Here is a 22,676-nt window from a genome sequence, read left to right as displayed (position 1 = left end):
AAAAAAAGAACAGCAGCTCAGAAGTTCATACGAGCTGCAAGGGGGGTTAATAATGTCACATTGACACCAAATTTCAACACAGTTCACGGTCTCCAGAATATCCAAGCTCTCCAATGGCAATCCCTTCGACACCCTTCCAGTGGTGTTTGCCTGCCGTCAGGCACTACAGCAATCACAAGGCAGAATGTCTGTCGAAGTTTCTGACACGTACAAATGTAACGTCTTCAACCAAGATGTGTTTGTGGCACCCATGGTGTTACTGAGCTGGGAAGTCTTAGAGGGACTCTTTGTCGTTCTATTCACGCACATCTTAATGTTACACCCCTCCCCCTCCTCTCGCTAGTGATCAAGCCATACGAGGGCACCAAAAAGGATGGATGAAAAAGTATAAAACCCTTTGCTACTTCGGATCACGTTCAGATTTCGTCGAATCGTTTTCAACGGTCTCTAGTGGCTCCAGGCCGTACACCGGAGCGAAAATTGCAGTTGCATTACACCCTAAGGCGTCAGGTCAGGTTCAGTGGGATTGCAGCCCCACCGTATCCTTAGGGTAGGGTTGGAACGCCCAGAGGGTGCCAGGAGAGTCGAAAGTTGTCAAGAACGTAGCCGTATTGCTTATCACCATGTGAACTGTCATTTTCAACGGCGAAATGTGAGGGAATGACTGTGCAGAAGAAAGGGGTGGTTTCATTGACACACTTTATTCCACCACATGAGGACCTTTCCTGGCAATTCTGAGTGGCGGTATATTTGAAATGTTTTCTTCGGCCACCCATAAGACAACTGCATGATTTCAAAGCTAGGTGTCATGGTTCTGACCTCCATCGCAGGGGCCTCAAAATAAGGGGTGAAATGTAGGCAAGAGGGAGTGTGATGACCTTCCCATCGTTTGGGACATGCATGGTGGCGTTCGGCAGAGTTGTCTTGAAATGTGGTGCTAGCGTGACATCAGTAGCTGCACTTCTCAGATTGTCCTTCTGCTCAGTTGTGAGATTTTTCAGCATCATTTTGGCACAAACTTTTAGCATGTACAGAACTTAGGTCAAAATTCGATGTACGCTGAAAGTGTTAAGTTTAACAGGTCACCCATCATCCTTACTGTCAAATGTCGGTCTGATCTCACAAGATCACGCACACGTTCCACATTTTTAAAGTTTACGGTCTCCCTGAGAGGGATTCCTCTTCAACGCGTTCTCGGTCTCTCAAAAATGATTTGTGACAGCGAAAAACTTGTGCTCTTGATTGGGAATGTTCATTGTGGAACTGTTTCAACTTTCCAAAGATCATACTCGTAGACTTCCCAAGTTTAACACAAAATTTGATGGCATAACGTTGCTCTAAATTCTGCTGTTCCATTTTCACAGCACACACAAAAACACGACATCACTGATGGCTCTCTCAAACATCACGTGACAGCCTACAGAGCTGAAACTCGGACTGAGCGTCTGAAAGGATGAGCACGCTGGTCTACACAGGTAGAACAACATAGCTTTGCCAGATTACTCGCAGGGTTGCCAGTTTCTTTACTTTTCTCACAGACCTCTTATAATGGCTGAAAGTGTCATGTTTCTGTTGGTAGTCAAGCGAGTACATAGCGAGGGCAATGTGACCCCCAACTCTGCAGAGACGTATCAATTCACTATCAGTTTGAAGAAAACTGAAACAATTAATTACTATTTACTAGCAGCAAGTATACGAAGAGTCATTTCTCGTACAATTCTATTTCGCAATTCACCGCGAAACCAATTTGAGCTGCCACCCCCGTCGCCCTTTCCCTTCCTCTGCCTAGCTTCCGTCTTCCATTCTTGGATACACTCTTTTCATAGCGTTGCTGGAAGAACGTGAGAGACGATGTCATGTGTTTTCGGCATCAATGATTGGGCTAGAAATCCAGAAAAATGTACTGTCTTTGTAGGTGCTACAAAATTAAGGCTGCTGTTACCATTTTACTATACAGGCGCATAAAACGTGTATCAAACTTCACATAATCTTAGCATTTCTTGTTTATCTTCTTACGAGTTATGAGAGTAATATGGTATTGAACAATCTCAGTATCACTCGCACAGTGCTCCAGCAGATACTTATATGGGTTTCACTTTTCCTTGTAGTAATGAATTACCGTATTATCTAGTACTGTGACTAGACGGTAGCTTGACATGTTTATCTGCGTGATGAAACGAGATTTATGGCTCCGCGTGACGCTTAAGCAGAATCACAGAGTGATACTTTTTTCTTGCGAACGAAAACACGAAACTGTTAATATTCATTCGCGCAGAAGATCGATTCGGAACAGACAAAATGTTTGTGAGATTCCAGATATGTTCAATTACACGTCTTCATTATGTCATATATAAATACCTTACACATGGCTAAATAAGTTATTACGACTGTAAGTCTCGTTATTGCAAGTGGAAGCAAGAAAGTTGTTTATTTCAATATGTGGGTCTGTTTAACTAATGAAACAAACTGAATTTCGTTGTTCTGTGATTTTTCCAAAACATTCCTACTAATGGGCCATGTTTGCTACATTCCATTTATCTCACCCGATACTAAGACGTGTTGTTGTTGTTGTCTTCAGCCCAAAGACTGGTTTGATGGAACTCTCCACGCTATTCTATTCTGCGCAATCCTCTTTATCTCCGAATATCTTCTGCAACTTACATCCATTTGAACCCGCTCACTGAATTTACCCCGTGGTCTCCCTCTACAATGTTTACCCCCCTGATGCTTTCCTCCATTATCCAAGTGACGATTCCTTGATGTCCCAGGAAGCCTCCAGCCAACCGGTCCCTTCTTTTAGTTAAATTGTGCCATTGATTTTTTTTTTCCACAATTCAGTTCAGGACCTACTCTTTAGTTACGTGATCTACCCATCATTCTGTAGCGACTCATTTCAAAAGTTTCTATTCTCTTCTTGGGTGAACTACGTCTCGTTTTCGTTTCACTTTCATACAAGACTACTCTCCAGGCAAATACCTTCAGAAAAACTTCCTAATACCTGAGTTTATACTACTTGTTAACAAATTGCTCCTTGTCAGATATACTTTTAGTACTATAGCCATATTCTCCTTACTTTTGTCAGTGTCTCGTTTCCTAATCTAATTTCTTCAGCATCACCTGATTTAATTCGACTGCATCCAATTACTCTTACTTTACTCTTGTTGAAATTCTTTTGGTTTCTCTTCAAGAGGCTTTCCATACCATTCCACTTTTCTTCAAAGTCCGTAGCTATTTCTGACGGAACTACAATTTCATCTACAAACATGAATTTTTTAATTTCTTCTTCCAAATTTTCCACGGTTTACTTTAATGATTGCTCAGTGAACAGATTGAATAAAATCGGGGTAGGCTATAGCTCTGCCTCACCCCATTCTCAACCACTGCTCTACTTTCATGTAATTCGACTCTTTATAACTGCCGTCTGGTTTCAGTGCAAGTTGTATAGTAAAATCTTTCGCATCCTGCATTTTGTCATCGTTACCTTTAGAATTTCAAAGAACTATTCCGGACAACATCGTCAAAAGTCTTCTCTAAATCTATAAATGAAATAAACGTAGGTTAGTCTTTCTTTCACCTACCTTCTGAGAGAAGTCGTAGAATAAGTACTGCCTTGTGAGTTTATAATCTTTTTGATTCATCAAACTTCTGGCTTGTTTCGTGCCAACCTCTTCATCTGAGGCTAACAGTTGCAACCTGCGTCTTGAATATTTGTTTACTGTACTCCAGTTTCTGTCTTGACATACAGTTTTACTCTCAACAACTTCCCCAAGTATCAAAGAAGTTATTCCCCGAAATCTAAACACATGTCTTGTCATCCTGTCCTATCTTCTTAACAGTGTTCCCCATGTGTTCCTGTCGTCACCGATTCTGCAGAGAACCTCTTCATTCCTTATGTTACCAGCTCACCTAATTTTCAACATCCTTCTACAGAATCACATCTCAGACGCTTTAATTATCTTGATTTCCGTTATTCCCACAGTCCGTAATTCGCTACTATAAAATGCTGCGATCCAAAGGTACAATATCAGAAATTTCCTCCTCAACTTAAGAATTATGTTTGATACTAGGAAATTTCTTTTGGCCAGGAATGCCATCTTTACCTGTACTAATCTGCTTTTGTATCCTCCTTGCCGCGTGTGTCATATGTTATTTTGTTACCAAGGCAGCACAATTCCTTCAAATCACCCATTTCATGGTCACTAATTTCTATAAAGGTTATTACGTCTTTCTTCAATTTACTCTCATTTCATCTTCTGTACTCATTAGATTATTCATTGCATTCAGCTGGTCCTGTCATTCTTTTTCACTTTCATTGAGGACAGCAATGTCATCAACGAGTCTCATTGGAATCTTTTACCCTGAATTTTAATCCGACTCTTGAAACTTTCTTTTATTTTCGTCATAGGGGGCGAAAGACCACATAGCTTACACTCTTTTTAATCCGTGCACTTCGTTCCTGGTCTTCCATTCGTAAATTTCCTCTTGGTTCTTGTAAATGTTGTATATTACTCGTCTTTCCCTATAGCTTACCCCTATTTTCTCAGAATTTTGAACTTCTTGCACCATTTTACATTTTCGAACGCTTTTTCTATGTCGATAAATCCAATGAACATGCCTTAATTTTCCTTAAGTTTTGCTTTCATTATCAAGCTCAACGGCCGAAGTGCCTCTGTGGTTCCCTTATCTTTTCTAAATCCAAAACTGATCGTCATTTAAAAGACGCTCGAATTTCTTTTCCATTATTCTGTCTATTATTCTTGCCAGCAGTTTGGGTACATGAGATGTTAAACTGATTGTGTAATAATTCTCACAATTATATGTTATTGTCACCTTCGTGATTGTACGCATTATATTTTTCCGAAAGTCAGATGGTATGTCTCCATTCTCATAGATTTTCTCAACAGCTTGAATATTTGTTGGTTGCCACTTCCACCAATGACTTCAGAAATTCGGAAGGAATGTTATCTTTCCCTTCTGCATTATCTGAACACAAGTCCTTCAAAGGTCGGTTAAGCTCTGACTGTAAAGCTGGTTCACCTATGTATTCTATATCGAATCAAATCTCTTCTATGACGTCATCGTACTGTTTCTATCTATCCACTCTTTCCTCTGTGTTTAACAGTGGAATTCCCATTGCCCTCTTAATATTGACGCCTTGCTTTTAATTCCATCTAATGTTGATCTCCTTGCTTTTAGTTTCACCGAAGGCTGTTTTGACATTTGCTCACGCTGAATAACTACCTTCCTTTTTTGATATCTTCACATTTTTCTTGCAGCTATTTCGACTTGGCTTCTCTGCACTTGCTATTTATTTCATTCGTAAATGACTTATATTGCTATAACCCTGTGTCTCCCTGAACATTTTTACACTTCCTTATTTCATCGATGAACTAAAATTTTTCTTATGTTAACAAAAATGTCTTCGCATTTACGCTCCTTGTATCTACGTGTGTTTGTTCAACATTAGTGATAGTCTTTTTTTAGAAATGTTCACTGTTCTTCAGCTGAACTACCCACTCTGGCATTCACTATTGCAACATCTACACCCCTAGAGAACTTTAAACGCATTGCATCATTCCTCTCTAAATCATTATCAGATTTATGTCCATATTAGCTCTTCCAGACTGTGCTATTGCATTTCAGTCGAGTCTTCATCATTCCCAAATCGTGATCCAAGTCTATATCTGCTCTTTCGTACGCCTTACAGTCCAGTGTCTGACCATGACATAATCTAGTTGCAGTCTACCCGTGTCTCTGGGCCTTTTTTTTAAAAAAGTATGTTTCCTGCTATTGAACAGCTATTACTTACTGAATTTTATTGTAGAATTCAATTAGTGCTTCTGCTCTCTCTTTCTTACCACCAAGCCCGTTATTGTTACTTCTTTCCCCTACTGCCGCACTCCAAAACCTTATGATTATTTTGGCACCTCCTTTCATATATTGAGCTACTCGTTAATTGCCCCACATCCTTTTCATGTCTATTCATATTCTTGTTAAGACGTTGCGTGTATACATAAACTATTATTGTTGGTGTTGGTTTTGCTGTTGATTCAAATGAAAATAATCCTATCGTCGAATTGTTTGGAGCAACTTAACTGTTATGTATCTTGTTATTCGTAACTAATCATAGTCCACTTATCCAATTTCAGATTTTATAGCTTCCCTGTCACGTTCAAATGTCTGACATTTCATTCTGGCTCGTGAAAGATTACCCTTTCATTGGTTATTCAGTTTTTTCTCATGGTCAACTAACTCCTCTTTGGCAGCCCCCTCCCTAAGTTCCGAGGGGGGGGGCTAATCTGGAATTTTTTATCAATGGAGGGGTCATTAGGACACTTATTTCAATTTCCGGCTCCATGTACTGTGGATATACATTATGTGCCTTTAAAGCAGTTGTTTCCATTGCCTACTGCATTCTCACGCCATTGGTTATTGGTTTTCTTCCACCTTTCAGGGGCCTCTTTAACAAAGCTGTTCGCAGAACGAGGGTGACTCGTTATACCGGTAGTTTTCGGCGGCTGTTGCTCATGAGTTTTATGCAAAACTGAAACAATGTCTGGCTTCGAACCTAGGACCCTGGGCGTCCTTAATCACTGGTCATAGACGAAAACACCGGTCTACAAGAAAAAGAAGTCCGATGAAGTTGGATGTTAAGTCTCGTCACCCATGAGAACTTTTTCCATAAAAGAATTGTCCGCGTTTTTCATTTCAGTCAACACAAACTTTGCACACACATCTCTCTTCTTGAAAAATTCTGGTGATTGTCTTGAACATTTGACTGAAATATGTTACTCTATGCGATTCGTGACATGTGAACGTTTACACACCACGGGGCCAAGTACAATAGTTAACACTGCCTGCTCACAGCTGACTGGTCGAATGCACATCTGTTCATTACAGTTATTAGTTCAAGCTGCCACTGTAGCTATTACGCTGCCGTCGCTTGTACGCCAGGAATAAAATCAGTCTCGGAACTTTTTCGACGGACAATATCGCTGGATCGGGACAGTATAATAAAATAATCCAAACCGGAAATTAATACATTTTATTCCATTATGGTGGTCTAAACCATAGCACTGTCTAGATAACAAAATTATTTAAACGCAGCTGAATGGTGTTTCTGAGGAAAAAAGATGTCGTTCTTGAAATTTATTGAAGCTGAGGAGCACATGTTTTACAATGGTTAGATCGATTACAAGAGAAAAGTTCACCGAGAGTTTCCAGTGGTTTAACCCTTTCATAGTTAAAATTTATGCTGCGTATATTTGAAAACTAAAGGTCAAAAACTATCTTCCTTTGTGATAGACAATATACTTTCATTAGCAAAAGAATTTTGAGTTTGAAAATCGGTGATGTTAATCGCACGTGTCCAAAGACTTTAATCAGATCCATGCTTTCATGTGAACCTAGGATTTGCAAAGTTAAGTTTTTAATTTTAGAATGATTTTAGCAGGATAGTTCTTATGAAAAAAGTGTAACACATCAGTTCCAAATCATGTTTGATCTCCTGACAATCAAAAACATGAAGTATCTGACACAAGTTTTCAGAATAACATTTGAAGATGGCTGTGACGTATCACACACCATTGTCTTTTACATTCTGTCAAATTTTCTGGAGCGCTTACGTCCCACTACATACAAGTTATGTACAAACTAGCAGAATTACTGACGTGTGAAGTGATGTTTCAAAACAATGTCTATGATTTATAAGAAAACACGATTTGTTACTTCAGACATTCTTGGAATGCTGACGATGGTGATTCAATCCGATTGTCGCGAAACAAACGCACTGTGCTACATACAAACACACGCCGCCCCATTTGATTCCTCACAGCCTTCTGTATATCCACCCCATGGTCCGTATTAGTTTTCTCCAAGCTATGAAGGCATCTTGCTTGATAGACAAATATACAAGACGTCCCAAAGCTCAAAACTGCACATTACTTTAGCGGAACATACGTCTCCCACTAACCACGCAAGGGTTAATAAACATTGCCAAACGTATATTGTGTCCAATGGAGATTACCTTCAGTGCTAAAAGAGTAAGTCCGGAAGAGTTGTACCAGTTGCTGCTTTACATGTGCGTCGTTAGTGTGCAGCCCCCGCTACATGTGACGAAGCTCTTTTTTGATCGAACTTGGTGCAAAAGTAGTGTTATTTTCGTGTTAGTTCTGGAAAAAAATCGCATTTTATGTTCTGCTAAGCCCAAAAGTTTGTTATATAGATACAGAATTTTAATTTTAAGGGTTACTTTATACAATATCGATCCAGTTTTTTGACAACTGTGCAGGCATGAAACTAATGTAAAATGGCCACGTCCTAGTTTATTTGTAAACAACCATCGTCCTGAATTCTATTAGTAATTCCAGAAAAGTTTGGTTCTATGACCTTTACATTATGGAATAAAACATAGCAGTCAGATTGGACGAAGTGTAATACGCATGATCTTTCTTAAATGAAAAATTTCTAAGTGAATTAATACATTGTTTATGGAGGATATTACCGCTACAGTTACATTTGGAACGCTAATTTAAAAAACGAATGCATGCAAATCTTTGATTCTGAAATGCTGTCATGTACAAATGAGCGTAATCACAGTGACGGAAAGTCATGTTTCTTATTGCATACAAAATTTATAACTCTAGTGAGTTTCTGACGTGTAATTGTGTATTAGCTGTTTAATTTACTGGATTTTCTGAGACGCAAAGCTATCCTCAACCTGAATATTGGTTTGAACGTCGCACTGCTTTAGTGCGCAAGGTTAATGACTTTCTCCAATCCTTGAACCGTATTACACAGCCGGTTATAGGGAGATTTACAGTTCAGGAAACATCTTTGAATTATTTACATTATAATGATTACCGAAGATAAAAAAAAGCGACAAGTGATGGAAAATTCTAGAGCCACCTTAGGAATGAATCCGGCGTGTTTGAAATTTTGTCTGACATCCTCTTAGGCACCAAGCTACACCCGTTGTCAATGAACAACTGTAATGTTGCGCTAGAACGGCTCTTATAGTCACAAGTGTTACATTTTTTAAATTTCTGGTGCATATCGATGTAGCTAAAACGACGACGTGTAAAAAAAAAAAAAAGAAAGAAAGTGGATTACTTACAGTCGTCTGTCTACAGCAGTGTTGAACATTACTGGAAACGACTCAGATATCTTCATTACTCAAGGCGAGTTCAAATGAAACCCCGTTGGAAACATGCCGTGTGATACGGTATCTGTTGTGTTTTGAAAGCGGATGTTTGCGTCCAGGCTTTGTGGGTGATGATGTGATGGATGCATGCGGTATTAGTGTGAAAGGATGGCTCGTGCTGCGCAAAATCGGACGAAACAGCAACAGTTCCTTTTACGAAGAAGTGACGCTGCATAATTGCTAAACATCTGGGAACAGCTTCATTGTATGGATAGCAGCCTGTTATGTGCTACGACTGCTGATTAGTAACAGAAGTCTCACGAAGGCCGTGAGGGGGCAGCGAATTTTCTGCGACAAATGCAATTCCACAAAATCACTAATGAAAATCTGTTGTTGTGATCTTCAGTCCAAAGACAGGTTTGATGTAGCTCTCCATGCTACTCTATCCTGTGCAAGCCTCTTCGAGTAACTACCGCAACCCACATCCTTCTGAATCCGCTTACTGTATTCATCTCTTGGTCCCCCTCTACGATTTTTACCCCTCACGCTTCCCTCCAGGACTAAATTGGTGGTCCCTTGATGTCTCAGAGTGTGTCCTACCAGCAGACCCCTTCTTCTAGTCAGGTTGTGCCAAAAATTTCTTTTCTCCCCAGTTCTATTCAGTACCTCTTCGTTAGGTACGTGATCTACCCCTGTTTATCGTCCATGTGTCACCTACATAATGGCTATACTCCGTACAAATACTTTCAGAAAAGACTTCCTCACACTTAAATCTATATTCGATGTTAATAAATTTCTCTTCTTCAGGAGCGCACTTTTTGCCATCGCCAGTCTACATTTTTAATCCTCTACACTTCGACCATCATCAGTTATTTTGCTGTCCAAACAGCAAAACTCATCTACTAGTTTAAGTGTCTCATTTCCTAATCTAATTTCCTCAGCATCATCTGATTTAATTCGACTACATTATATTATCCTCGTTTTGCTTTTGGTGATCTTCATCTTATATCCTACTTTCAAGATATTTTCCATTCCGTCCAACTGCTCTTCCAAGTCCTTTTTTTATCTGGACTTTTAAGTCCTACTGCAAATTTTCTTTTGTTTCCTTTACTGCTTGCTCAGTAGACAAATTGCATGACACCTGGGATGGGCTGCAATCCTATCTCACTTCCTTTTCAATTACTGTTTCCGTTTCATGCCCCTCGACTCTTGTAACTGCCATTTGGTTTCTGTAAAAATTTTAAATAGCCTTTAGCTCCCTACATTTTACCCCCGCCACCTTTAGAATTTGAAAGAGAGAATGCCACTCAACATTGTCAAAAGCTTTCTCTAAGTCTACAAATGCTATGAATGTAGATTTGCCTTTCCTTAACCTATCTGCTATAAGATTTCGTAGGGTCAGCATTGGCTTTTGTGTTCCAACATTTATCCGGAATCCAAACCTATCTTCCTCGAGGTCGGCTTCTATAAGTTCTTCCATTCTTCTGTAAAGAATTCGTTTTAGTATTTGGCAACCGTGACTTACTAAACTCATAGTTCGGTAATTTTCACACATCAGCACCTGCTTTCCTTGGGATTGGAATTATGTTCTTCCTGAAGTCTCATGGTATTTCGACTGATTCATACATTTTGCGACCTAAATGGAAGAGTTTTGTCACGACTAGCTCTTCCACGGCTATCAGTAGTTCTAACGGAATGTTGTCTACTCCCGGGGCCTTGTCTCGACATAGGTTCTTCAGTGCTCCGTCAAAATCTTCACGCAGTATCGTATCTCCCACTTCATCTTCATCTACGTCCTCTTCCATTTCCATAATATTGCCCTCAAGTACATCTGCCTTGTACAGACCCTCTGTGTACTCCTCACATCTTTCTGCTTTCCGTTCTTTGCTTAGGACTGGTTTTCCATCTGAGCTCTTACTTTTCATGCAGGTGATTCTCTTTCCTCCTAAGGTCTCTTTAATTTTCCTTTGCCCTAGTGATATGTGCTTCTACATCCTTACATATGTCCTCTAGCCATTCCTGTTAGTCTTTTTGCGCTTCGTGTTAATCTCATTTTTAGACATTTGTATTTTTTTTTGCCTGCTTCATTTACTGCCTTTTTACATTTTCTCCTTTCATCAATTAAATTCAATATCTCTTGTGTTCACCAAGGATTTCTACTTGCCCCCGTTTTTTTACCTACTTGATCCTCTGCTGCCTTCACAATTTCATCTCTCAAAGCTACCCATTCTTCTTGTACTGTATTCCTTCCCCTATTATTGTCAGTCGTTCCCTAATGCTCCCTCAGAAATTCTCTACAACTTCTGGTTCTTTCAGTTTATCCAGATCCCATCTCCTTAAATTCCTACGTTTGTGACGTTTATTGAGCCCTAATCTATAGTTCACAACCATTAAATTGTGGTCAGAGTCCACATCTGCCTCTGGAAATATCTTGCAAATCAAAATCTGGTTCCAGACTCTCTGTCTTACCATTATATAATCAATCAAACATTATGCTGTCTTCAGGTCTCTTCCATGTATGCGACCTTTCATGATTCTTAAACCAAGTGTTATCTACGATTAAATTTTCTCTGTGCTAAATTCTACCAGGCTGCTTCCCCTTTCATTCCTTTCTCGGAGTCCATATTCATCTACCATTTTTCCTTCTCTTTCTTTTCCTACTGTCGAATTCCAGCCCCATGAGTATTAAATTATCATTTGCTCTAACCATCTGAATAATTTCTTTTAGTTCATCATACATTTCTTCAATCTCTTCATCATCTGCAGAGCTATTTAGCATATAAACTTAAACTATTGTTGTGGGTATGGACTTCGTGTCTATCTTGGCTACAATAATACGATCACTATGTTGTTGATAGTAGCTTGTAAGCTGTCTTTCTATTCATTATTAAACCTACTCCTGTATTACCCCTCCTAACCACGTATAGTAAAAACAGTCTGGACTACGTAATTAAAATTGATATTAATATTTAACTCCGTAATTTTGTGTTCTGATTCCTCTAAACTTTCTAAAATTTCCATACGCCTGACTAGGCACTGCATTTAACTTTTTTTTTAAACTTCTTGAAACATGGTTTTGTGAAAATTCAGCGGTCATAAAATGCTATTAAAAACACAGTAAAAACAGTTTAGACTACTTATAGGCATTGTGACACTCCAGTCAAAACGATTTATCGATGAAGCATTTACTTCTTGGAACGTTATTTCAACAATTTATTTTGAAACTGAATACAAACCTGCCTCACAACAGTAAGTTCCTAAAAATTTGTTGCAATGTACAGCCCAGCTGATGACTGAACAGCGCCGCAAAGTTATCAGAGATCCTAGAACAGCTTGCTCTCAGACCCCCTTTGTCATCACGGGACATTCACTTTTATGGTCACTGAAGATTTTGTCAGTCGACACGGATATTCTGTAAATCAGCGAAAAGTGTGTCGCAAAGAATGTTTTTTATTCTGAGTTTTTTCAAGATTTCTTCTCCTTCCTTGAACGTATGGAGCCTTGTTTGTCTAATTTTATCTTCATGGTCTCTGCAGGAGTGGTTTATAAGGGACTAAAGTAAGTTCGTGGACGTCATAGTGAAAAGTGTTCCTTAGAGTATTCGGAGTAAGGTGTTCGTTAGATAATGAGCGCCATTTTTCGTGTGTCGGTCAGTTACTATTTTTTAAGCATTTTCGTAATTTTATTCGATTTTGCCTGGTGACGATTCGGGCACCTTTTCAATTGACCTTTTATGCATATACGTTTGATATTCTCTGTTGGCTCAATCTCGTACAATTACTAAACACACTAAGATTTCTCAGTACGCTATTAAAAATGCGGGGTCTCCCATTCATCTGAGACTACACCGTCCCACTTCATACACACGTGCACAGCTATTTCCTAGTATCAGCATGACGTGACTGATGGCAAGTGTGTATAATTTATCGTACTGTCAGAAGATGTTACAGTTATATTTTTAAATAATGTATTCAATTTTCGATTCACATTCCTCAGCTGACAAACTTTGTAGCAGTCTGACGACTCTGCAAAGTTTCAAAGAGGTAAATTGATTCAGTTAGAGATTAATGCAAGTAGAAAGCAATATCATCTTTCGGGAGAAACGTAAAATCTAGAACCTTCTCTGCGAACGGGACGCCTGTCTCCAGTGCATGAACACTATTTTGCCAAAACTATGTAAGCCATCGGCTACAATGACTACTGCTCTGTGTATGTGATGGTAGAAGCCGACCTTGGGGAAGATCACGTTGGATTCCGTAGAAATGTTGGACACTTGAGTCAATACTGACCCTACGACTTATCTTACAAGATAAATTAAGGAAAGAAAAACCTACATTTCTAGCATTTGTAGACTTAGAGAAAGCTTTTGACAATGTTGATTGGAATACTCTCTTTCAAATTATGAAGATGCCAGGGGTCAAATGAAGGGAGTGAAAGGCTATTTAGCATTTGTACAGAGACCAGATGGCAGTTATAAGAGTCGAGAGGCATGAAAGAGAAGCAGGGGTTGGGAAGGGAGTGAGACAGGGTTGTAGCCTGTACCCGATGTTATTCAATTTGTATATTGAACAAGCAGTAAAGGAAAAAAAAAGAAAAAAAATGGAGCAGGAATTAAAACCCAAGTAGAAGAAAAAAAAACTTAGAGTTTTGCCGATGGCATTACAATTCTGTCAGAGATAGCAAAGCACCTGGAAGAGCAGTTGAACGGAATTAACAGTGTCTTGAAAGGAGGATAAAAGAGGAACATCAACAAAAGCAAAACAAACGAGGATAACGGAATGTAGCCGACTTAAATCAGGTGATGCTGAGGGAATTAGATTAGGAAATGAAACGCTTAAAGTAAAAGATGAGTTTTACTATTTGGGGAGCAAAATAAGTGATGACGATCGAACCAGAGAGGATATGAAATTTAGACTGACAATGGCAAGGGAAGCGTTTCTGAAGAAGAGAAATTTCTTAACATCGGGTATAGAAGCAAGTGTCAGGAATGTGTATGGCCTGTAGCCCTGTAGGGAAGTGAAACATGGACGATAAACAGTTTAGACAAGAAGAGAATGTGGGGCTACGGAAGAATGCTGAAGATTAGATGGGTAGATCACGTGAGTAATGAGGAAGTACTGAATAGAAATGAGGAGAAGAGGAATTTGTGGCACAACTTGACTAGAAGAAGGGATTGGTTGGTAGGACACGTTCTGAGGCGTCAAGACATCAATTTAGTATTGGAGCGAAGCGTGGAGGGTAAAAATCGTAGAGGGAGACCAAGGCATGAATACACTAAACAGATTCAGAAGGATGTAGGTTGCAGTAGTTACTAGGAGATGAAGCTTGCACAGGATAAAGTAGCATGGACAGCTGCATCAAACCAGTCAAACAACAACAACAACAACAAAATGCGATTGTTCCTTGTTTTTAATTTCTTCGTCTTTCAATGATTACAACTCCTGAGCGAGTTTCATTTGTATAACCTTCGTGCAGTCATAAATTCTAATACACTTTGAACGTTTCTAGAAATTTTACCAGTGCACTGCATTCTTTATGTGGCAGATTTTCCATCTTACGCTTATGCAGCAGCAACAACAGCGTTCAAGATCGTAGTTGGTAAAACAGAATTCCAATCAACAGCAAAGCGGCACTCGACTCAATCAAAGAAAGTGGTATTAAAGGTACAATTCTTGAAATACCTCGCAACTGAAGGCAGATAAACCATACTGTAAAGAGCTTATCATTTCCATAAGCACAGATGCACTGATCAGCGAGAACATTATGACCACGCCCTGCAATCGATATACACTTGTCCAGGCGATAGCAGCGACACCTGGCGAAGAAAGACTGCTACTCAGATACTTGCAAGGCGCATGTAGTATCAGCGAGCGTGTTACCTGTGTGTGGTATGGAGAAGGTGCGCGATCTATCTGAGTTTGACCGAGAGCAGATTGTGACAGAGTAGTATGAAGGCTTGGCACGAGAATTTTGGGAACTGCACGACTTTTCTGGTGTTCGACAAGTACTGTGGTGATTATCTTCAACAAGTGGCGAAACCAAGGTGAAATCACTTCCATACGTCGTGGGGTTGGGCGGCCGACCCTCATTACAGATGTCGGACGTCGTAGGCCGGTTAGTCTGGTAAAACGGGACAGGCGGCGAACTGTGGCGGCACTAACATCAGATTTTAAAGCTGGGCAGAGTACAAGTGTGTCTGAATATACAGTGCACCGAACACTCCCTAAAATGGGCCTCCGCAGCCGACGACCCATGCATGTGCCAATGTTAACACCACGACATCGGCAACTACGACTGAAATGGAAACGTGGCCATCGGCACTGGACGTTGGCGCAGTGCCAGAGCGTTGCACGGTCTGATGAATCCCGATGCCTCCTTCATCATGCCGATGGGAGGGCACGAATCCGTCGTCCCCCAAGGGATCGGCTTCTTGACATCTGCACTGTGGGACGGAGACAAGCAGGCGGCTGCTCCTTTGTGCTCCAGGGAACATTCACGTGGGCATCCAGCGGTCTAGTAGAGCTCGTGCAAGGCACCGTGACGGCCAAGGGATATCGTACACTGATTGCTGACCACATAGACCCCTTCATGACTACCATGTTTCCCGACGACAGTGGCATTTTTGAATAAGATAATGCGCCATGTCACAAGGCCTTGAGTGTGATGGAGTGGTTCGAGGAACACAGTTGCAAGTGCCAATTGATATGCTGCCCCCGCCCCCACCCCCAATTTGCCAGATCTGAACCTGATCGAAATATCTGATGTGATTGAACGTGGCGTCAGAGCTCGTCGCCCCCCTCACCGGAATTTACGGGAATGAGATGACTTGGGTGCGCAGATGTGGCGCCAGTTCTCTTCAGCAAATCTACCAGGGTCTCATTGCTTTCATGCCACGACGTGTCGCCGCTGTTATCAGTGTCAAAGGTGGACATACAGGCTATTATGTAGGTGGTCGAATTGTCCTGGCTCATAAGTGTATACGTGTAAAATCTGAAACATAAACAATATATTGTTATAACAAGAACTTCCCTACTGTCACCAACAGTATACCGAAAGAGCCCCGAGAAGTAGTTACTTCAGGAAACTGGAACTGAAAGACTCCGTGAAAAAATGTGTTTCCTTTTTAGAAAGGAGATAGATGCAGAGCTGTTCGTAATCACGAAAATGCACATTTAACAGGGAACAGAGGAAATAAGTGTTCTATGGTCCACCTTTACATGCAAACTGTACGAACCATTGAAGTGCATAACGGTGTGTACTTAGCATTGTGCGACATGTTAAAGAGTTTGTTCCCGTCAGGTTTCTGAGCATATTGGTGACGCAATCCTTCGAGTCTAACAAACAACGAACCTCGGAAAATTGGTGTTGCCCTTCCTTGAACATACTCAGTACCACTGTTAGTGCTGTCTGGTACGGTTCAAAGAGATTCGTTGCCGAAGAGCGAAAGCCGGCTGCTGTGGCCGAGAGGGTTCTAGGTGCTAAGTCCAGAACCGTGCGACTGCTACGGTCACAGGTTCGAATCCTGCCTCTGGCATGGCTGTGATTGATATCCTTCGGTTAGTTAGGTTTAAGTAGTTCTAAGTTCTAGGGGACTGTTGACCTCTGATGTTAAGTACCAAAGTGCTCAGAGCCATTTGAACCATTTTGAAGAGCGAAACGAGCCACAAATAGCTTTAAAAAGCTTTTTTATTGTCATTACCCGTTTAGAGTTATCATGCCCATCTTAAGAAGACTTCCTTTTTAAATTAAACACTCTTATTCGTCAGCAGCATGTCTTCTGCTCCTGCACTGCACAAGAACATTTTAATATTTAGAGCCACTTTATATATTGTGTGGACTGTAAAAACATATTAATGTGCCTGCATTTCATAAGGTATAAACTGAAAAAATTGCATACTCTTTTATACACTACTGGCCATTAAAATTGCTACACCAATAAGAAATGCAGATGATAAAAGGGTATTCATTGGACAAATATCTTATACTAGAAATGACATGTGATAACATTTTCACGCAATTTGGGTGCATAGATCCTGAGAAATCAGTACCCAGAACAACCACCTCTGGCCGTAATAACGGCCTTGATACGCCTGGGCATTGAGTCAAACAGAGCTTGGATGGCGCGTACAGGTACAGCTGCCCATGCAGCTTCAACACGATACCACAGTTCATCAAGAGTAGTGACTGGCGTATTGTGACGAGCCAGTTGCTCGGCCACCATTGACCAGACGTTTTCAATTGGTGAGAGATCTGGAGATTGTGCTGGCCAGGGCAGGAGTCGAACATGGCTCTGAGCACTATGGGACTTAACAGCTGTGCTCATCAGTCCCCTGGAACTTAGAACTACTTAAACCTAACTAACCTAAGGACATCACACACATCCATGCCCGAGGCAGGATTCGAACCTGCGACCGTAGCAGTCGCACGGTTCCGGACTGCGCGCCTAGAACCGCGAGACCACCGCGGCCGGCGGAGTCGAACACTTTCTGAATCCAGAAAGGCCCATACAGGACCTGCAACATGCGGTCGTGCATTATCCTGCTGAAATGTAGGGTTTCGCAGAGATCGAATGAAGGCTAGAGCCACGGGTCGTAACACATTTGAAATGTAACGTCCACTGTTCAAAGTGCCGTCAGTGCGAACAAGAGGTGACCGAGACATGTAACCAATGGCACCCCATACCATCACGCCGGGTGATACGCCAGTATGGCGATGACGAATACACTCTTCCAATGTGCGTTCACCGCGATGTCGCCAAACACGAATGCGACCATCATGATGCTGTAAACAGAACCTGGTTCAAATGGTTCAAATGGCTCTGAGCACTATGATACTCCACATCTGTGGTCATCAGTCCCTAGAACTTAGAACTACTTAAACCTAACTAACCTAAGCATATCACAGACATCCATGCCAAAGGCAGGTTTCGAACCTGCGACCGTAGCAGTTGCGCGGTTGCGGACTGAGCGCCTAGAACCGCTCGGCCACCGCGGCCGGTAGAACCTAGATTCATCCGAAAAAATGACGTTTTGCCATTCGTGCACCCAAGTTCGTCGTTGAGTACACCATCGCAGGCGCTCCTGTCTGTGACACAGCGTCAAGGGTAACCGCAGCCATGGTCTCCGAGCTGATAGTCCATGCTGCTGCAAACGTCGTCGAACTGTTCGTGCAGATGGATGTTGTATTGCAAAGGTCCCCATCTGTTGACTCAGGGATCGAGACGTGGCTGCACGATCCGTTACAGCCATGCGGATAAGATGCCTGTCATCTCGACTGCCAGTGATACGAGGCCGTTGAGATCGAGCACGGCGTTCCGTATTACCCTCCTGATCCCACCGATTCCATATTCTGTTAACAGTCATTGGATCTCGACCAACGCGAGCAGCAATGTCGCGATACGATAAACCGCAATCGCGATAGGCTACAATCCGACCTTTATCAAAGTCGGAAAAGTGATGGTACGCATTTCTCCTCCTTACACGAGGCATCACAACAACGTTTCACCAGGCAACGCATTTCAACTGCTGTTTGTGTATGAGAAATCGGTTGGAAACTTTCCTCATGTCAGCACGTTGTAGGTGTCGCCACCTGCGCCAACCTTTTGTGAATGCTCTGAAAAGCTAATCATTTGCATATCACAGCATATTCTTCCTGTCGGTTAAATATCGCGTCTGTAGCACGTCATCTTCGTGGTGTAGCAATTGTAATGACCAGTATTGTATCGTACAGTGTGCTGCACGAATGTTCTGGAAGCTATCATCTTCGCAGACTGACTGCATTTTCGCAGTATCCCGCCCACGAACCGAAGTCTGCTATCTGCATTCCATTTCATATCCACATTAATTGTGAAGCCCAGATATTTGTATGAGCTGATTGATTCTAACTGTGACTCATTTTCATTGTACTCATTGGATTCAACTTCTATGCGTTTGGTCAAGGGCAAACTTTTACATTTTTGAGGGTTTAAAGCAAGTTGCCAACAGTTGAACTATATTCAATTGTAATCAATATCTGAGTTGATATCTGTGCAACTTTTTCCGTTACTACTATAATGAAATTGTATACAATGACAGATGTCCAGTGTGGCCTGTAATTATGATATGGCAGCGCAACTTGGTAGTATCCTAATGCGTCAACGCGGAACCGATGTCTGCTGGGAAAAGAAAGTTCAATTTCGGCCACTAGGTGCAAATCTGGCACTGTGAATCAAAAACGGATAGAAATGTGAGATAGAAATAGTGTCTCGGATGCAGAGGTTTTTATTTTCAAATTACAGGGACGCGTTTCGCCTGCGTTAGGCATCTTCAGATTATAGAAACTGGTCGCGGCGCATGCCGTCCATACAAATGATTATACCATGCGGTAAAATGCGATTACGACCCTAACCACATTTTGCCGATGGATTCGCATCGTGTAATCGTTTTTATGGACGGCGTAGGCGGTGACCAGTTTGCTATAGTTTGAAGATGCCTGCCACACACGCAACGTCTCATTGAAATTTGACAATAAAAACCTCCATAACTAAGGCTGTATTTTTTCCTCAAATCTTACACTGGTTGCTGTATCAGCCACAACGTTGGAATGCCAAAAATTGTATTGGAATGTACCTATGTGTAGTGGATTGGGAACCGGACGCAAGCAGAAAAAGTGAAATAAGTGAGGAAGGCGTAACGTTGATTTTATTATCAACCTCCATTTACCCAATTTGTTCAATATGAGTACCGGAGACGTCGGCCAACAATGGAAATAATTTTTTCCAGTGTAAATCGGTTTCGCATTAACGCACTAGCATATCTACCACGTTTCGCTGCCGTACGATAATTTCGGTCCAGCCGGCCGCGGTGGTCTAGCGGTTCTAGGTGCTCAGTCCGGAACCGCGCGACTGCTACGTTCGCAGGTTCGAATCCTGCCTCGGGCATGAATGTGTGTGATGTCCTTAGGTTAGTTAGGTTTAAGTAGTTCTAAGTTCTAGGGGACTGATGATCACAGATGTTAAGTCCCATAGTGCTCAGAGCCATTTGAACCATTTGAACCAATTTCGGTCCATACTGGACCTCCGTTAGTAACGACACTTTAATTAAGTTGATGCATTTTTGTTTTGCATGTCGGTATTCCGGTTGCTGTGGGTTTATTTATCGATAGTCGTTTTTTTATTTCTAATTCACTGTTCCTATATGAGTTTACGTATTGTCATTTTGTCATTTGGAGTTGCTGAATGGAGCTGAGGATGCTAGGAAATTCAGTGCGAAGTGCAGAAATCAGAACATTTTCGATATTTTCTTCTGTTTGAGTTCAATAGAGGGGTGACAGCAGCGGAGGCTGCCAGAAATTTTTGCACCATGTATGAGGATAATATGAATGGACAGAGCACGACAAGAAAGTGGTTCTCTCATTTGAGGAAGGACCGTTTAACATTAGTGACTCTACACGTTCAGGAAGACTTTCGGTGTTTGATGAGGATCGTTTAAACGCATTAATCCACAGTGTTCTCGAGAACTGGCAAATGTAATGAATTGTGATCATTCCACCATCGTGCGACACTTTCATGCAATGGGGAAGGTTCAAAAATCGGGTTTCTGGGTACTCCATGCTCTAAGCCAAACTCACAAAAATTAGCGGGTGGCCATATGTGAGTCTCTGCTCGTTCGTCATCAACAGGCTAGTGAACAACCCCGAACATTCCTATCCTGCTTTTAATGGTGACGAGGAATGGTGTCTTTCTGCTAATGTAAGGAAAAGAAAGGAATGGTTTAGCCTAGACGAAGCAGTAATTTCCATCACAAAGACATGCGTGCATCCATAAAACATAATGTTATGTACTGTATCTGGCGGAACAGTGACTGTGTGGTGTACTACGAATTGCTTACCCACGGTGTAAACATCACTGTTGAAATTTACTGTCAAAAACTGAGATGTCTGGCAGACACAATCCAAAGACAAAAACCAGTAAGACTGCGTGAAGTGATGCTACTGCACGATAACGCCCGCCTGCATTCTGATAGACTGACAAAAGAGACTATATAGGAGTTAGGTTGGTAAGTCATTCCGCATCCACCGTATTCACCAGCTCTTGCGCCCTGAGATTTTACCTTTTCCCTCTCTGTATCGAACAACCTTCAAGAAACTTCCTTGTCGGATGAACATGCGCTCCGAACAAGGCTCGACGAGTTCTTCGCCTCAAAACCCCGTGATCTCTACAGACGCGGAATCTAAGAGCTACGCCGGGCTTTGCAGACTGTGTAAATAGTGAAGGAGAATGTATTATTGATGACTAAAATCTCTGTTATGTGTATCTGTTGTGTTTATTTAACTGATGGGAAAACGCTACGAACTTATGCAGCAATCCAATACGGCCACCCGGTACTCCACGTTGAATGCTCAACCCAAGATTCCCTTCAAGAAACTTCAACACTATACACATAAGGAGAGCGCCGAACACTAAATGGACAAAATTAGTTCGGAAAGATTTAAAACAAATATCAATCGCAGTGAAATCTACCACGGAGATAAACACAGAACTTCGAGCAGGCCAAAAATGGTTCAAATGGCTCTAAGCTTAACATCTGAGGTCATCAGTACCTTAGACTTAGAACTACTGAAACCTAAGTAACCCAAGGACATCACACACATCCATGCCCGAGGCAGGATTCGAACCTGCGACCGTAGCAGCAGCGCGGTTCCAGACTGAAACGCCTAGAACCGCTCCTCCACAGCGGCCGGCTCGAGCAGGCCATTAGACATTAAGCTGTAAATGAGGCGTGAAACGGACAAAGGAAGAATACATGAGGGAGCGCTGGGATAAGAGAAGAGCTCGTCAAGTTGTGAGTGAGTCATGCAGTTCATAGTAGGGGTAAATTCATACGAAAAGGTAAAAAAATGTAGAATGGAAGAGAGAGAGACTGGCGAGGCTAGCGGGTGTACGTACTGACGGTGCAGCGACGACAGCGCAGAGCACTACTGCGGCGAGGACGAGGAGCGCGGCGCGTGGTGCTGCCATGGCGGCGCTGCTACTGTGCGGGCCTCGGCTGCCAGACGGCGAGTGGGCAGCCGCGTCCAGTGGCGCCTCTGACGTAGACGGGGACGCGACGCACGCGCGGTCGCGAGGTCGCGAGCGCAGTGCTGCCGCTCCGACCGGCGGCGACCTCGCTGGCAACTGTTTGTTACCAGAGCCCCGACCACATCTGCCATGTTACTATCGTCACCAACGATCGTACGAGCGACCGGCCTCACGACCTTGAACAGCAACTGCAAGAGAAGACACAGATCTACGGTTGGCGTTCAATAAGTAATACAACACTTTTGTTTTCAACCAGTCCGAATTTTTTTCCCTTTATTGTGATTTCATTCCCCTGCCTCATATAGGCATGGGAGGGCTGCGAGCGGCACAGTCTGCTGCTCTTCAGCTGAGTGATACGTCTAATAAAAGGATGATGATGATGATGGCGTGTGACGAGGGCCTTCCGTCGGGTAGACCGCTCGCCTGGTGCAAGTCTCTCGATTTCACACCACTTCGGCGACTTGCGCGTCGATGGGG

At 42.1% G+C, this 22,676-nt stretch overlaps 1 protein-coding gene across 1 annotated transcript in view; it reads right to left on the bottom strand.

Annotated features, from left to right (window-relative positions):
- Positions 1-22,184, bottom strand: part of LOC124605843 — a 50,140-nt gene extending 27,956 nt beyond the window's left edge. Inside the window, exon 1 of the mRNA XM_047137773.1 lies at positions 22,068-22,184. Coding sequence (XP_046993729.1) covers positions 22,068-22,139 — 72 coding nt within the window. The 5' untranslated portion in view covers positions 22,140-22,184. The remainder of the gene's footprint in view (positions 1-22,067) is intronic.
- Between the last annotated feature and the right edge of the window lie 492 nt (positions 22,185-22,676).

This window comes from Schistocerca americana, chromosome 3 (assembly GCF_021461395.2).
Source record: "Schistocerca americana isolate TAMUIC-IGC-003095 chromosome 3, iqSchAmer2.1, whole genome shotgun sequence".
Taxonomy (NCBI): domain Eukaryota; kingdom Metazoa; phylum Arthropoda; class Insecta; order Orthoptera; family Acrididae; genus Schistocerca; species Schistocerca americana.
This window is presented reverse-complemented; position numbering and strand designations above follow the sequence as displayed.